Below are 18,500 nucleotides of genomic sequence, written 5' to 3'. Positions count from 1 at the left end.
TCTTGCTGCCATCTCTGCCTTCTTGCGGCTTCCTGATCAGCCTTCTCTTTTCAAGTCCCCTGTAGTTACACGCTTTCTAAAGGGCATTACTCACACGTTCCCTCCTGTCCCTTTTGTAATGCCTCAGTGGGACTTGAATCTTGTTCTCACATTTCTAATGTGTGCTCCCTTTGAGCCTCTTCATAATTGTCCTCTTCGTCTGCTGACGCTTAAGACTGCTTTTCTGGTAGCCATCACCTCGGCTAGACGGGTGAGTGAGCTCCAGGCTTTATCTTCAAAACCTCCTTTTCTCTCTGTTCATCCGGACAAGGTTGTCCTTCGGCCTCGTCCCTCCTTTCTTCCGAAAGTGGTGACTCCATTTCATCTTGGGCAGTCTGTCACCTTGCCCACCTTCTTTCCGCCTCCGCATCCTTCCAAAGAGGAAGAGAGGCTCCACCGTCTGGACCCAAAACGTGCGCTCTCCTTTTATCTGGACCGCACAAAGCAGTTCCGGGTGGACGACCAACTTTTCGTTGGATACGTGGGTGCTAAGAAGGGTAAAGCTGTGCACAAACGGACCATCTCTCGGTGGGTCGTTTTGTGCATCAAAATTTGTTACTCCTTGGCAAAAAAGGACCCTCCTGTTGGGCTGCGCACCCATTCTACTCTGGCCACAGCGGCTACTACTGCTTTGGGACGGGGTGTCCCTTTGCAGGACATCTGTCAGGCGGCAACGTGGGCTTCGCTACACACGTTTGCCAGGCATTACTGCCTTGACAGCCAAGTCCGGAGGGATGGCTTCTTTGGCCGTTCTGTCCTCCAGGACTTTCTGGTGTGATCTTGGTTCGCAGACCCACTACCGGGGATGGTATTGCTTGGGTATCTATTCTAAGGTGAGGAATCTAACTAACGTGTTTCTTTCAGATGAACAAGTTACTTACCTTCGGTAACGATGTATCTGTAAGAAACATTAGTTAGTTAGATTCCTCACCGACCCACCCATCCTCCCCGTTCTGCGAACTGACATCTAGGGTTAAGGTTATCCTTTTCAGGCCCCTAGATTTTATTTTTGGCACCAGTGTCGGTCTTTGCATGGCTCTGCGTTCCTGGCGCGGAAGGCTATGTACAAGAACTGATGTCAGCGCGCGAGGGCGGCGTCTAAGTACTCCGACGACGTCATCCCGGCGCACGACGCCGACGACGGACGCGGAGCCGCAGACGACGCCTAGCGACGCGCAAGGGGTATTGCTGACGAAAAATCTTCCGGATCCAGTCTGACGCCTGGGGATATTCTAAGGTGAGGAATCTAACTAACTAATGTTTCTTACAGATACATCGTTACCGAAGGTAAGTAACTTGTTCGTTTATAGAGATATGTGTTGATACATAAAGGCCATACTTCTTTCCTTAAGAGGAGCACCCACCTAGCCACAATGGCATGGGGAGATAATTAGAGCAAAACACCTAATGCAGTGTGGGGTAGGAAAAACATCCCCATAACTTCCACATAACACACAGTCATCTTTATAAGTATTTTGGGAGGAGTTTCACTGCAGAATCAGGGCCAATGGAAAACGCGTGCCCCATATCACCTCTCTATTGAAGCGGTGGATAAGTGTACATTACAACAAATGAAAAGGACTTTCGGGATCAGCATATCATCACCTTGAGAGTACGATACCCAGACCAAGCTCTCCACACCAACTGCCTACTAACCCACCAGTGGATTGTGTAGAGCACCATGGTTCAGAGAAAGCCTGTGAAGCATCCTGCCTCCAGGGTCTCCTACCTTGGCGTTGTCAGTCTGGTTGCAGTTGTGCCCATTGCAGTAATACATGCTGCTAAGGTAGAGAGGCTGCGGCTGGTTACAGCTGATGTTCCACCCTTCTCTCCCAGGCCACACCGAGTACCCACAAAACGAGCACGGAAAGGAAAATAGGACAGTAATACAGCACGACTATTGGCGATAGCTAACCGGACAGACATCTTGAAATGGCAAAAGTTCATAGTAACTGCAGTCAATGTCGGAAAAGAAACAAAAACAGGACTGGATATTTTATTTTAGAATGTATTATCGGAGAAAATACTTTTATCTATGGAGTCACGTTCGGAAAAAAATGATCTGAGATCAAATATGAGAACATAAATTTAAATATGTTTGAACTATGTAACATAGTTTAAAATATTTTGGAAGCATCTTTTTCTATTACCTACTACAGTGCAGATGGCAAACTTTTGTTCCAGAGCGACTTACAGGTGATATAAAAGATCAAGCGGCCGTGCGGCCGCGAAAGTGATCGTGATCAAACATCAAAGCGGCCGCGAAAAGTGAAAGTAATCGCGTCAAGCGCGGCGCGCGTGCCCGCGCTCATGCACTGTAGCTCTAGGCTGGCCTGGTAGCACTTTTTGGAGCCCTCTCAAAAAGTCTCACCAGACCAGCGCATGCACTGGGTCAGGTGAGACCTAATAACAGAAGGGAAAGACGTGGACCAAGTACTTTCAGAGGCCTGCAATTGAGTCACAATTTTAGGAAGCAAATTAGAGACAAATCTATTAACAAACTACCTAACACCTCCCTCAATAGACAAATCCTGCCCAGTGTAATCCAAAAACTTACCTTCAAATCGAGTAAAAAAATCAGACACACTCTCATCTTTCTTTTGTCGACAAGCCAACAGTTTATCCCAATCTACTTTTCTTGGCGGAATAAGGGAATGCATATAGGTAATAATACAACCTGGCAATGCTAAAATTTCTGCTCGGGGCTTATCAGCTGGCTTTCTTTCCTGGCTTTAATTTGATGCCATGTATCGCACAACTCCACAACATGGTCTTGTGTGTGTGCTTGTCTCCAAATATCAACTGGAACCAGCAAACCAAAAAACATTTCAATATCAGCAAGATTCATTACAGTGGAAGAGGCAGCTTCAGTCAATTCCTTATAATATGCAGTAGGATTTTTCCTAGGGTCAGGCAAATGAGTCTTAAGAGATAAAACGTCACTTCTTTTCCAGGGAGTATAAACCCATTGCTTCTGAAAACGGGCCGCCTCCCTCGGCCTAGTAACATTACCACAGCCATCCCTTAATTCCAGCAATTCTGGATGATAAATTGGATTAATCTCCTGCATCAGAAACTGAGACACTGACCTGGGACGTTTCTCATGTAGTCTTCCCCTGTAAGCTATTATTGTCGTAACATTAGCAAAAACTTGTTCTGGCCCCAATTCACTAATATATACCCGATCTCTGATGTCATATAAAATGTGAGGCGCTTCTGCTTCAAAGTACTGTTGCCAAAGACCAATTAAAATTACACACATGTGTTTAAGGTCATGCGGCTGTATAAAGGGCTTAAAATCTCTCATAGTCACCCAGACATCCTCTACACTATAAATAGGATTACGGGCCCACTGTGCAGCCTGCTTAGCTATTACCTGTTTCTCATTATCTCCCACATCAGATCGCAATAACGGTCCCATGCGCTCCTTAAATTTCGTCCAATCCCTATCCTCAAATCCGCGTACCGGTGTCCTGCTACTTACTAATGTCGGAGGATGAAAAACCATAGTGGGAGAAGCAACAGAAGTAACAGGCACTATCGTCACTGGTTGTTGTGTTGCAGGAGAAATAGCTGGCGAAAGGGACACTGAGACTAACAGTGTGGCAGGGGTACTAACAGTCAAAGTTGCCACAGATGGCAAAGGAAGAGGAGGAGAAGGAGCCAAAGCCACAGCTGTTGAAATAACAGCAGTAGATACAGGGACAGAGACAGTGGACGCAACTGTGACAGGCGGCTGTGATGGCACTGGAACAGTGAGATATATTATTAGCGGGGCATATGGAGGCAGGGGTCGAGTATCTAACAATTCTTCCACGAAAGTGTCATCTTCTTCCTGAACTACATACGATTTATCAATGTGTAATCAAAACTTCTATCTTCACATTCAACACACTTTTGCTGTTTTTCCCTGTCATATGCTACAGCTTTCTGAAGGAAAATGTCTGCATTTCCCCTTTCCGGGCCTCTTTTTCTGCCTTCAATCGCCTCTGTCTAGCTGCTTTCTGCCATGTTCGGAGGGAATCAAAGATAGACTGCCTACTTCGTCTCTTGAACAACTGTTCTTGTAAATACTCAATCTTTTGTTCATCGAAAGTGCCCGTCAGTGGCCACTGCAACTCAGCATTGTCCATCGCATATTTGTGCCATAATGTACTAAACATAATAGGGCCAAGGCCATGCTTCACATACATATCAACATTTGGAGTACCTTCTGGAGGCGTAGGCTGAGCTTCTTCCAATCGAGCATCTGCACAACAACAGCGACAGCACAAAGAAAACAGTTTACTAAACCCAGGCATTCTCAAAAGAAAACAAGTTCACTATTTTATGCCTGGCAAAGCAATTGCAAATGCTTTTATCCAAAAGACGGTCCACAGACCGTACCAAATACAAACCAAAATTGTACCATATCCACAAAGAACCAAAACAAACTCACCTGCTATATACAGGTCAAACAAATTAATTCTCCACTGCCGACTCTTCAGACCAAACGGTCAGATCCAAGGGTTTCACCGTTCAGGACTCCAGTCGGGATGACCACTGGGCGAGGCACCGTCTGACAGGACAGAAGGGGCAGCTGCGAGTACCGGGAACTCTTCGTGCAGGGATCCCTGATCCGTCCGACCCGACGATGGCCTCGACCTCCCCCCCCATCCGCGGAAGGGAATGGGTCACTCACCCGAAGGAGTCCCTGTTTGGGTGCCAACTGAAGGAAATAACCCGATTAGGGTCACCCGGATCACTCACGAACACCTCTCAGCCTTCCACACCAAATGAAGAGTTGTTCAGACAGTAGAGAATACAAACCAAATATCTACTTATTTTAGCCCAGTCTGCCCAGTCGCTAGGAGTGCTGCAGAGGGACTGACATCAACAAGCATAACAATTCATTATGTACACTTCGAAGCCAATGAAAACACGCCCACCATGAAATTTTCCAAGGAGATGCAGCTGGACAGTAAATTACAAAGGAGTAAGTTTAGATTCTGAGGGCGGGCACACATTATCTACTATTCAAGGTCACTCTGCCTGTACCCACCACTAGACAAGTGGGAGAAGGCCTACATCAAAAAGGAAAGGTATGCTCTAATAAGAACAGTGCATTCATTAGTGTAGCAAAACTCAGCTCCTAAGAAACATAACCTAGAGAAGGCCGTTTCTCGGAAATGGCAAAGGATTAGTTTTGATTATAATTCAAAATGGCGACCATACACAAAATGGTGTGGCAAATGCTAACCTTAAATAAAACAATGCGAAAGCCTATTTTTTCAATTCTAACAGGGGTCGGTGTCCAGCTGGATCATCAACGGGCCTTGGCAGCGGCAACGCATGGAAGAAGATGAAAAGGTAAATCTTTGGGACAGGATAGGCCCTGAGCAAGCAGGGGAGCTTACAGGAATCAAAGGAAACCCTTGACAGGGCCTGAATATCTCTTGACACGAGAGTCGCCCAGCCTTTGTAACGGCCAGCCGATGCGATGTGTGGGGACTCAGTTCCAGCGGTGTCGACGAGGGATCGTGGACTCGGTCTGAAGACAGTGCGGGCCTCGAAGAAGTCGCAGAACCATCTCCATTGTTACTGAACCTGTTGAAGTCCATAGGAGCCCAGGATCAGCAAATCGGTCAGCTATGTTGCTGTGCCTGCGAATGTAGGGGAGTGACTCCTTCACACCAAGGGAGATTCCTTCAGGTGTCTTTGGATGTCCACAAGCCCTGGATGGAACCTGTATGGAGCACGGACCCTGACGGTGCAGCGGGCTTGCAGAATGAAGAGATCAGGAGCAGACAGAGTCTTCCTGGTTGCAGTCTCGGTTCCAAAGCAAAGTCCGATGTGGTCAGTCAGACGTGGTCAATACGACACGGTCAGAATGTCCAGACGGTTGAAGAGGACGTGGAGTTAGATCTGAATCGAATCCCACAATGAATCTAGGGACCTACCCTCAGGTAAGCCCTTAAGTACCCTAGGGAAAGGGTTGGGATCATTCAGGGTTTCCTACCAGAGGAGGGGCTGGACATTTGGAAGGATACTCCCATGTCCTTTGTCCAGTTTTGCACCAGAGCAGGAGCCAACGGCTCCCCGATCTGGTTTGAGCTGGAGTATGCAATGAGGGCGCCAAATGTGCCCCTCAAGCAGTCTGAGTGGCGCTGGACAGTGCCCCTACCCTCTCCCAATACACTAAACCCTGTCTGGGAGGTGGTCACACAAGTCAGACTAGTCAGAAAAACAGTATGACACCAGAAAAAAGTGGGGGTAACCATGAAAGCAGATCCTACTTTCCTACAGTGACTTCCATGGGAATGCCTCCAAATCCGAGGCTGCCTTGCGACTACTCAGTTCAGACTCAAACTAGGTAACATTCCAGATCTGAAAGAGACATCTAGCCACAGATTCCTTACCATTGAACTTCCAGGCGTAAGGCTGGATCCGGAAGATTTTTCGTAGCAGTACCCCTGCGCCCGGTAGATGGTGTCGGTCGACTCCGCATGACGTTGTCGGTGTCGTGTTCGTCGTGACATCGGCGGCGTCAATATGACCACCACTCCGGCGCTTACGTCAGTTCTTTTCTTTCTGCGCCAGCCAGCGCCGATCGGTTAAAGAGAGCTACCCCGTCATTTTTTGACAGACTTTTTTCAACTTTTTGTCGAATCCTTTGGTGTGTTTAGGATGTCAAGTAAGAAGAGGTCAGGGTTCAAGCCGTGCGGTGCCTTTCGCCGCGCCACGTCGGTTACGGACCCCCATTTGGTTTGTCTGTGGTGTCTGGAACGTGACCACGACTCCAAGTCGTGCTCCGAGTGCCAGGTCATGGTGCCGAAGGCTTTGAGGGAGCAGTCCCTTAAGTGTCTCAAGGCCCGGCATCCGGCACCGTGGAGGTCGTCTCGCCTCCCAGTCCCGTTCTCGGTCGAGAGGAAGGTCCAAGCACCGCTCCGGTGATTAGAAATCCTTTTTGGTCGAAGTCATCAAAGTCAGGTGAGAGGCATCACAAAAAGAAGTCAAAGCGTGCTTTAATTTCTACCCTCCCGTGTCGTGACGTGGCAGAGGAACCACAGCGCTCAAGGCCCCGCACTGCAGAGTGGGTGCCTGGGTCGTCTCCACGTTTCCCTCCCTTTCCGGGGCCGGGAGCAACCCCCCCCAATTCAAGGAATTTTATGACGCCATGTGCACCATATTTTAGCGGTCTGACCTTGCCGGCACGCCTTCGGGCCCTGCAGGCTCAGAGGATGGAGGGGCCCCCATGGTACTTGTGCGAGTGTCTCCGACCCTGGCCCTACGGCCTCCGAGAGGACCCGTTCCCAGGTCCGGATCGACGTCAGTCGCACCTCCACAGTGACCTTCCCCGGCATCGAGTTCGGCACCGAGGCCCCATGCCATTTTTTTCTGCCCTATTCTGAAGGGGTAGGAATAGATGAAGAGCATTGGGAGGGGAAGTCGGTTCCTTAGAAATTCTGCCTCAGCAAGACCTGGACTGGTATGAGGAATTGGGTGACGCCAGTGGTCTGGAGACCTCCCTAGATTCTACCATGCTTTCCCCTCACCGTGGCTATGGATGAGGGAGCAACTTTTACCATGGTGGTGCGTAGGGCTGCGGAGTTACTTGACCAACAGCTTCCAACAGTGGCAGTCAAGACAAACGTCTTGACAGAGGTCCTGCAGCCGGTGGGTTTCGAGCTCGGAACTCCTACTGCCTTTCAATGAGGCCTTGCCAGACGTCCTTCTGGGGACATGGTCCAAACCCAGCACAGGGACTCCTGTGAATAGGACTATTACCCGCAACCATCACCCCGCAACGGGGGACTCACTTTTCCACACCACGCACCCCACCCCCCTAAACTTGGTAGTCCATGCTTCCACATGCCGAAGCGCATTCCCTTCTGCACCCCCGGACAGGGAGTCCAAGAGGCTGGCAAACTTTGGGAAGAAAATTTTCTCTTGCACTAGCCTAGCCCTGCAGTCGGTGAACACCACATGACTCTTGAGACTTTATTCCCGTTCTCTATGGTATACGGTTGCGCAGATGCTGCCCAGGGTGTCGGTGGAAGATCGGGCCCTATTTTCCTAAGCTATATCCGACGGGCGAGACGCAGCTAAGTTCGTCATCCGATGTGGCTTGTACATGACGAACTCGCTAGGTAGAGTGATTTCCACGACAGTTCGACGCCATGCCTTGTTGAGAACACCTGGTTTTTCGGGAAATGTCCAAGCCAACTTTATGGACATACCCTTTGATGGCTCCCGTCTCTTCGGAGACAAGGCAGATGCTGCCCTTTAGCGCTTTAAGGACTCGCGGACCACGGCCAAGTCCTTGGGCTTCACTTCTGCACCCAGAGCTTCATCCAGGTTTCGCTTCTTTTGTGGCTACGGAAGAGGCTCCCAGCCACGCCAACCCTATTCTGGCCAGCGGGCCCTGCACGTTCAGAAACCTCTGCGGGCCGTGGGCGTGGCTCACCCAGGCCTCGTGGGTCCGGGAACCAGTAAGCAAGCCAAGCCACCATCCCCTCCTCCACAGCAAAACCTTCCTAGTCCGATCCTCCAGGAACACTCTCGGCCAGTTGGTGGCAGAATAGGCCATCACTGCCACAATTGACAATCCATCACATTGGACAGGTGGGCGCTGCAAATAGTCCGAAGGGGTTACTCCCCTTTTAGACTAACCCTCCTTCTATGCCTCAAGCATTCAATCGGCTGATGGAGGATCACCTTGCCTTGCTCCGCGAGCTATAGAGAGGGTTCCCGGGGCCGAAGTAGGCAGTGGTTGTTACTCCCACTACTTCCTGGTCCCCAAGGGGGGGGGCCCTTCATCCTGTCCTAGATCTCAGAACCCTCAACTTCTTCGTCAGGAAGGAGAAATTCAAAATGCTCACCCTTGCTCAGGTCCTTTCAGCTCTGGACCCAGGAGACTGGATGGTAGCACTGGACTTGCAGGATGCCTACTTTCATGTCCCCATCCTGCCTGCCCATCATCGCTACCTGCGGTTCACGGTAGGCCACAAGCACTTTCAGTTCACAGTGCTTCCCCTTGGTCTCACCGTGTTCACAAAAGTGATGGCGGTGGTCTCACCTCATCTGTGGAGATTTGGGGTCCCAGTCTTCCCCTATCTCGACTACTGGTTGTTGAAGGCGGGTTCGTCCCAAGCAGTTGACTCCCGCCTCCAGACCACAGCGAACCTCTTGCATTCGGTAGGATGCACTATCAGTGCGCCGAGTAACGCCTGACTCCCTCTCAGTCGCTTCTTTTCATTAGGGTGGTTCCGGACACGGTGCAGTTTCCGGCCTATCCCCCAGAACGTCGAGTCCAGGATATTCAGGCACTGATACCGATGTTTCAGCCTCCATCCTGGGTTCTGGTGAGAATGACTCTGAAGCTGTTGGACCTCATGGCCTCCTACATGCTTCTAGTGACCCATGCAAGGTGGCACATGCGGGCGCTGAAGTGGGACGTGAAGTTCCAGTGGGCACAGTATCGAGGAAATCTCACCGACCGTGTCCAGATTTCAGACAGAACTGCGAAAGACCAGCATTGGTGGCTGACAGACTGCGAGTGGTTCAACGGCAGACCCCTCTCCCTTCCCCACCTAGATCTCACAGTAGTGACTGACATGTCTCTTCTGGGCTGGGGTGGCAATCTGGGGGAGGTGGAGGTCAGAGGACTCTGGTCTCCAGCGGAAGCCAAGCTCCATATCAACCTGCTGGTGCTTTGAGCTATCCGACAAGCTCTAAAAGCCTCTATAAAGGGAAGGCTTGTTCAGGTGTTCACAGACAACACTACCGCCATGTGGTACTGCAACAAACAGGGCGGGGTGGGGTCGTGGGCCCTCTGTCAACAGGCCCTGCAACTTTGGACTTGGCTGGAACATCAGGGCATTTCCCTGGCGGTTCAACACCTGGCTAGTTCTGAATGCCAGGGAGGACAAGCTCAGCCGAAGGTGGCTTGCGGGTCACTAATTGGCGTCTTCATCCGGAGGTGGAACAAGGTCTCTGTCAGCAATTGGAGAACCTTGGTTAGATCTATTTGCCTCCGAAGAGAATGCGCAATGTCAGCTTTTTTGCGCTTTGGAGTTTCCAAGTCGGCATTCGCTTGACTCTGCGCCTCCTTGCGTGGAGATTGAGCGGCAACAGTTGACAGCTTTTGACCTTCCTCCTGAAGTCTGTGAGATTATCTTGGCAGCCAGGCATCCCTCTACCAAATCAGTATACACCTGTTGATGGAACACATTTTGTAAATATTGTACAGATCGGTCTGATGACCCTCTGTCTGCTCCCTTATCTGAAGTCCTCCTCCTCATACTTTCTCTGGCCTGGCAGTGCCCTGCCCTGGGCTAACTTTAGGCCCTTTCTTCTTTTCTTTGGCTCCCTTATCAGCCATCTTTGTTCAAATCTCCAATTGTGCAGCGATTTCTGAAGGGGCTAACCCATTTGTTTCCCCCTACACCTTTTATCAAGCCACAATGGGATCTTAATTTGGTGCTCACTTTCTTGATGTGTGCACTGTTTGAGCCGCTGCTTAACTGCCCTCTGTGGTTGCTCATCATTAAGACAGCTTTTTTGGTGGCAATGCCTCTGCCAGGAGAGTCAGCAAAATACAGGCGCTTTTTTCAAAGCCTCCTTACCTGACGACCTTTCCGAATACGGTAGTGCTCCGGACTAGAGCATCTTTTCTTCATAAGGTAGTAATACCTTTCTATCTGGGTCAATCGGTTACCCTGCCCACCTTCTATGTGCCTCTGCACCCTTCCAAGGAGGAGGAATGTCTTCACCGTCTGGACCCAAAAGGAGAGTTGTCGTTCTACCTTGATCATACAAAAGAGTCCTGGGTGGACGATCAACTCTTTATAAGGGTACGTGGAAGCAAAGTGAGGTTGTGCTGTCCAGAAGAGGACTATATCCCGATGGGTTATCCTCTGTAGAAAAATGTGTTAAGCCTTAGCGAAGAAGGTGCCTCCTGAAGGGCTTAGGGCCCATTCCACCAGGGTGAAAGCGGCCACCACGGCTCTCCAGGGTGGTGTTCCTGTATTGGATATTTGCCAAGCTGCCATGTGGGCATTTTTGCACATGTTCGCCAGACACTGCAGCCTGGACTCCCAGGTTCGCAGAGAGGGCCTTTTTGGTTGCTCTGTTTTACAGAATTTTCTGGCCTGAACCATTCCGTAGTACCTCCTCCGGGGAGGGTATTGCTTAGGTAACTGTTCAAAGGTAGGGAATCTGCGGCTAGATGTCTCTATCAGATGGACAAGTTACTTCCCTTCGGTAACGCCTTATCCGGTAAAGACATGATCTATCCGTAAATTCCTTACTAACCCACCCATCCTCGCCTCACTACAGAATTGATTTAAAGTGTCAGGGATTGTCCCCTTCAGGGCCCTAGCTGTTCGTTTTTTAACACACCATGGTCAGTCACTTCATGGCTCTGCGCTTCTGACGTGGAAAGTTGTGAAAAGTACTGATGTCAGCGCGCCAAAGTGGCAGTTATAATGACGACAGGGATGTCACCACGACACCGAACATGACGCCGACGACGTCTACCGGCGCACAGGCGTACTGCTACGAAAAATGTTCTGGAGCCTACCTGACGCCTGGCAGTTCAAAGGTAAGGAATCTGCTGCTAGATCATGTCTCTACCAGAAAGGCGTTACCGAAGGTAAGTAGCTTGTCCATTTGTGTCAGTGGCAGGGCCCCAGGTTAAATTTTTGCACTTCTTCCTAGTCAGCCATATGCCAAATACTGGGGACTGAGGATCAGATATGGTCTCTTACTCTCTGAAGGCAGCTTCGGGACAGACCTCTTCCCCGTGGATTGAGCTGAACTTCCAATCAATAGCAGTGTCTGCTCACTGATGAAATCTGTCCGGGCGGGATCACTTCTCCTTCGGCTGCAGTTGGGTCCGAGGTACCAATCTCTCCTGGCTGGCTGGCCAAAATGTAGCTCGAGTATGAATTTAACTCTTAGAAACAAAAGACAAGAGGTGTTTGGCAAAACAGGAAAAGTTAGTTTAATTAAACACTTTGGCCGAGAGCACAGTTACAGAAGCCGGTCTGAGGACTGTCTCATAGTACAATCAGTCAAGCAAGTTTGTAAACAGTTTTTGGGTATCATAAAAATACTTCCGATGAACCTTGTTTGGCTAAAGAATGAGAGCCTTGTCTATGGAGTCGTGACTAAGGCCCCTTATAACAAATGCAGGTAGGCCTTGACCTTGCGTGGACACAATGTGGGCCAGGGGATAATGTGTACAGATGTCTGGCATGAGGGGTGCATGATCACTACATGTAGTGTGTGTGCTGTGTCCTGATTGGATGTGTGTTCCTAACTTCATGTGGCATCTGACTTTATGGTGTTTTGGGAATGTGCGCACCCCTCTGACCATGACTGCTTTATTAGGGCCAATCTCCCTTGACCATTGTGGTGTCCCTGCTCTTATCTGGGGGATGGACCTGAGTTTCCTGTTCGAGCATTTGTCTGCTGACTACAAGCCACTCCACCTGTGATGTGCCAGTCAGTAACCTCAAACCTATGTCGCAGAGCCTGCCTGACCACGTATTTCTGAGTCAGGGTTGACGGAGAGTTCATAACGGGCGAGTTTGTTAATAGTGATGCAATTTTGCTCGTATATGAGAGTGTATCATTATAAACATTGACATTGATTATATCAATATTAACAAAGGCAAACCTTCTGACATCATTGGTGTTCACTAGCAACGTGCCAAAGTCACTCCTGACTCCTTCGCAGAAGTTCCCTTTCGTTGGGATCATCATAGAAACAGTGCACTTTCTGGTCTTTCCTCCAGTCTAGGACATTTGGGTTCCCGGTTTCAACCTCAGTCCCAGGTTTCAGTGAGGATGGCTCTTAGGCTTTTTGGCATCCTGCTTATTGCCCCTGCTAGATGGTCAATGCAGGGTCTGCATTAGGATCTGAGGTCTCAGTTTGGGCTAGCACTAAGGGAGCCTGTCCAATTCTAGCCAGGTTTCAAAAGAGACTATAAAATATTGGTTGTGGTTTCTAATCGACTGCCATTGGACCAGCAGCAGACCCCTCTCCTGACCCTGACCAGCTCTGACGGTAGTGACAGATGCATACTTCTGGGTCAGAGAGTTCACCTGGGAGAAGTGGAGATCAGAGGATTTTGATCTGCGGTGGAGACCCGGCTCTGAATTAACCTCTTGGAGTTGCAGGCATTTCGCTTGGCATTAAAAGTCTTCTTTCCTTCCATCAAAGGGAGGTTGATTCAGGTCCCCAAGGACAAGACCACTTTAATGTGGTATTGCAACAAAGAGTGTGGACATTGGGGTCCTGGGCCCTGTGTCATAAGGCCTAGTGTCTCTTGAATTAGCTGAATTGTAAGGGCATTTCCTTGATCATGCACCACCTGAGATGATCTTTAAAAGCCAGGGTAGACAAACTCACCTGACGATGACTAGCAGATCGCAAGTGGCAGCGACACCCAAAGGCGGGGCTAGGTGTATTTCACCAATGGAAAGATCCCTGGCTTGATCTTTTCACCACTGCATATCTATCAGGGCGAAGGAGTAACTTACATTGCCCTGGAGGAGTAATGGGCCTTCCATCGAAATATAAAGTGAGCCCTTAGTCTTTAATGCACACCTTTATAAATCATTGCAGTCTGGATGACCAGAAGAGAGGTAGTGGGTCAATCAGCACAAACTGATTAGTTTAGGTAAATCTCATTACTGCTTCTTTTTCATAAGTGTTATATGGGAAACAACCATTACAACGCAGTCATTCCAATGCACTACATTTACAACACAACTGTTACAACGCAACTGCCTTTACATCGCATGCCGTTACGACGCATGCCATTACAACGCATGTCACTACAACGCATGTCATTACAACGCATGTCATTACAACGCATGCCATTACAACGCATAATAAGGTAAGTAATGGGGATGTTTTAGTTTTAGGGTGGGTATGGGTTTTGGGGTACATGTGGATAGTATTTTTACCCCTACACTATCTAACACTTACCCTACTGTTGAACGCACTGGAGTGGGAATAGTAATTTTTACCCCAACACTATCCAAAACTTACCCTACTGTTGCACTCACTGGAGTGGGAATAGTAATTTTCACCCCTACACTATCCAACACTTACCCCACTGTTGCTCCAACAGTATTATGCGTTGTAATGGTATGCGTTGTAATGGTAGTATCTAAAAATACGTTGTAATGGCATGTGGTGTAAAATCATGCGTTGTAATGGTAGTTGCGAAGTAAAAACCGCATTGTAAAGGCATTCGTTGTAATTGTTTGCATTGTAACGTCATATATTCGTGTTATACAGTTACTCCTATGGTAAACATTTTTTAATCATGTGAATGTATGAAATATCCAATATTGGGGAAATAAGGTTACTTACCTGAAGCTACAGTTCCCTAACTTTGAAATCCTTCAAGATCCACATAAAAACACCCACCTCTCAAGTAATGAGGCCTCCTATTCTGCTTTGAGTTAAATAGTTCTGCAAATCTGAGCAGCGCAGCCTTGGTTGAGAGTTGGAACTCTGAGTCCTTTCACCTCATTGGCCAGAGTTTGGGTCACATAATGAGGTGACTGGACTACATGTGCATGGGACAGTGCTGTGTTAACATTGGCTATTGGAAAATTCCCAGCCTTACAACAGGAAATATTTGAGCATGTGAATCTATGAACCATAGCAAAGGTGGAGAACTGTAGTTACATGCAAACAGCTATTCGTACATACTGTATGCATAGTGTGGGTTCATATTTTTAATGATTTGTTATGTTGTCTTTGTTTTAGATAACTCAAACTGAAATTTTGGAGACACCAAAAAGAAGCAGCTTAAAACTTAATGCCAAGTTAATTCCTTTTGCAAAACATTCATTATGTCAACCTTTCATGTTACCTGAACAAAGCAAAAAGGCAGATTTTAGGGACAAATCTTCATTGACTCCTGCAAAAGCTTTTAGTACTCCGAGAAAGGTAAGTACTAATAATGCTGGACCTGCTGAAGGTGTTCAATACTGTTGTTCATTTGCCAATGTTTGAACAACTAAGCGATGCTGCTGGAGTATCTGAGCCAACACTACAATCTTTTCTTTCCATCAATTACTGCATACTTGATGATTCTACTCTCCTGTCCATTCTTTTCAACATTTGTGGTCACTTTTCTGATTCTCTCTGAGGTTCTAGACTTTTACACCAATGATACACATACCTTAGTTCAATACCAAGGCCATTATATTATTTTGAGATTGCAAACACAAGAGCCAATAAAATTGTTGACTGGCTGAGTTTTAGTGACCTCAAACTCAATACTTCTAAGACCAAAATAATGCTTTTGAGATCAAAGCAATTAAGGGCATTTTCCTTGCTGCGCCTGACACTCCACTTTTTGGTTCAACTACATGAATTTTGCTTGTCAACTTAAAATTTGGGGCCTGATTTCGGGTTTGGTCGACGGGGTAATTCATTGTAAACGTGGCTGTGTACCCTGTCCACCAAGCCCTTAGTCTGCCCACTCTACTTAGAGTCAGGTGGACTGTCATCTTTCAAATGGGGTGCCCTTGGTGGCTCCACCATGGGAAAGCTTACTCCAAAGTGCCAATGGAGTAGGGCCTGTCAGATTGAGAACATTATCCCACTTCCTATTTAGTGCTTACAGTCATTTTTTTTCTTTCTGTCTCTGCCTGGAAAAAACCTCTATGGGAGTACGTTTTTGAAAACAAAAAGGTTTGGTGCTGTACATCCTGAAAGTTGGTGGCTTTGAAAAAACATTCAGTGCCTCCAGAGGAACTGCCCTAACAGTAAGTTCTCTGAATGCACGGAGATCATTGCTAGTGCATTGGTGTTCTCTAAATATGTCGGGCAATGTCAACCAGTGTAGAGGACATAATGCCCTCTGCCACTCTGACAGATAGCTGGCAATCTTAAACCTAGGCCTGAGGTGTTAGGTAAGTCTTTACCACCTAACTGCCAAATTAAGTACAGCGGGTAGTTTAAAGGGGCTAGCCAATGAAAAGAAAATTGATTGTCTTTTTACCCAATCTTGTAACATCAATATGAACTAAAAGGTGTGCAAGATATTGGCATATGACATCTGTGTACTAAACACACATGCATGATACACAAGTAAGCAAAGGATGCTAATGCCGTGTGGTTCTCTGATAACGCCTGAATTAAAAAAATATCCTTTTTCACCTGCATGTTTTTTGCCCCTCCTATCCCTACTTCAACTTCCTACTTTCCCTTCAGCTCCCTGTGCTAATTGATTTGCTATATTTTTTGTTCGTTTTTCCTATTGACTAGGTTTTCTTTTTTGGGTTTTGCCTTGTGAAATCTATTGTACTTAATGTATCTTAAAAGGGGCTTATATCCTGCCTTCACTTTTTATTGGTCCATATGCTTGTCACGTTACATTTTCTCATTTCTATTGGTTGTAGGCATAGTTCCATTATAGGCACAAGACCCCACTCACACCACAGCAGAATAGGCATGCATGTATAAATACACAACACAACTTGTTTGGAGAAAATATTGCTGCAGGTTTATTCCATACAAAAGTATGCAAATACGGTGGGTTATCTTACGAGCGATCCAAGGGCAGGCAGCTGTACCAACCTATGCTGCCCTGCCCGCCTAATGCTCGATCACAGATATCCACAGACCTGCTAACCATCTGTGACCCTTGATGCTCTATAGGTCTTGCCCCCACTCTATTTATGCAGATTCCTGCAATGTACCCTTCTGCCCCTATATGGGCGGAAAAATACCTGTAATATTGTACATCCAACTGCACTCACATTCTCAGGCAGTCCAGTGGGGGAGATGGGTCCTTAGCATTGGTTCTGCTACATTGCCTGGCCTCCTAGCCCGCAAGCACCCTGGTCTGTCAGCAGACTATTTGCTGTGTCGCCCGTGCAATGACCGCACCCTGGCGCAAGACGTCCCGTTCTACACCTCTGCTAACAGACTACCTTCAGTGAGGCTGGAGTGAATGGTTATATGTTGTGCATCTGACCCTAAGAACTTTGGTTTGCTTAGGCAGGGATCAAATTGTTGCATCTGTCACACTCAAAATAGTGGCAATGCAGTTCTTTTGCATTCTACACTTCAGAGTGGGACTACATACCCCACGAGACCACGGAGTCGTGTGTATATTACCAATGATACTATTAGAATCTAAGGTTCCCAGTGTCAATTGGTGACTATCCGCCATGGAATATGTGACTTAAGCAAGGGAGTCTTTGTGTACTTGCCATTATCTCTCCTGTCATACGGTAATTTTGCCTTTACAGTTTAATCTGTGGTATTCGCCCCCAGACTTCCCAGGCTGCGTACTGCTGGCCACGTGCGCAGCTGCTGGCGTAATAAGGGAATCTCCCGTTGCAATGTGCAATAAAACAATGCCCACTTGGATGTGCTACGTTGTAAGCAATTAAGTGCCTAACATATCTCTTCCCCTTGAAAAGCTACCACAAACTGCACTGGTCATTAGAACCTTAAGCAGCACACAATTTTCACCTGGGCATACCTCTAACTGAGAATGGCTCTACGTCACCGTAAGGCCAGAAACACCCATATTTTAGATATTTTCTGGGTTTGCCACTGGGCACCCTTCTGGTTGGTGAACCAGAACTTTCTACCCAGCATAAGCTGACCTCCTCCTGTGTCATAGTCATACTGCTAAGTGGGCAATCGATTCAACATCCCTCCTTTGCTGCCAAGCTGTTGTCTGTTTAGTTTACTGTGGTGACTGCACCCAGACCTCCCAGGCAGCTTTGTTGCTGACAAGGTGACCAGTTGGTAAAATTGAGGGAATCTCACGATTATCACTTGCTACTAAAGCAATTGTTTAAATTAATATGATATGGTGTATCTGCGAGAACTATACACAAGTAACTGGCACTCTCCCACGTGCAGTTGCTGTGCAACCTTTTGGACTAGTCCATCAAATTCAGCCAGCCACCCCCCTAGGTGGAGTTTTGCACTCCCAAACTTCTGCTAGTGTAAACCATGGTCACGCCTCTTGTTCAGTTGAATTTAGTAATTCACGACACTGACAAACCCAGGGGCCTAATATTGGGCAGTGTGTATGAGGCCCAAGATGCCTTAAATAATCGGCTTGGAGTGGCTGGGTGTTGACATTGCCTGGCTGAAGTGCAATACCTTTGACTCCTGACAAGATGTGCCAATGCAGGGAGAGGTAAAAATTATCCAGTCTGCCTTACTTCCTTCCCCAGCTATCTGTGTATAGCGCTTGTTGGAGCACGACGCTTGTGTATTTTTGAAGTGCAAGTGTTCCAGTAGGCATGTTGCCGCTGGATCAGAGATCTTTCTTACCCCGCTACTGATATTCGTTTTAACAACCACAGAAGGACGGAAGGTTGATTGAAACCCGAAAGTGGCCAATTGGCTGACACCCCAGCAGGACCTGGCAGTCGTATTTAAACTTTATATCCTTACAGCATGGCAACCTTCATCGCTG

General features: G+C 47.8%; 1 protein-coding gene across 1 annotated transcript in view; it reads left to right on the top strand.

Annotated features, from left to right (window-relative positions):
* LOC146871866 (synaptonemal complex protein 1-like) overlaps positions 1-18,500 on the top strand; it is a 2,219,271-nt gene that overhangs the window by 1,394,444 nt on the left and 806,327 nt on the right. The window contains exon 10 of the mRNA XM_085652069.1: positions 14,813-14,995. Coding sequence (XP_085508195.1) covers positions 14,813-14,995 — 183 coding nt within the window. The remainder of the gene's footprint in view (positions 1-14,812; positions 14,996-18,500) is intronic.

This window comes from Triturus cristatus, chromosome 1_1 (assembly GCF_964204655.1).
Source record: "Triturus cristatus chromosome 1_1, aTriCri1.1, whole genome shotgun sequence".
NCBI lineage: Eukaryota > Metazoa > Chordata > Amphibia > Caudata > Salamandridae > Triturus > Triturus cristatus.
The sequence above is the reverse complement of the archived record's forward strand: the minus strand, read 5'-3'. Positions and strand labels throughout refer to the sequence as shown.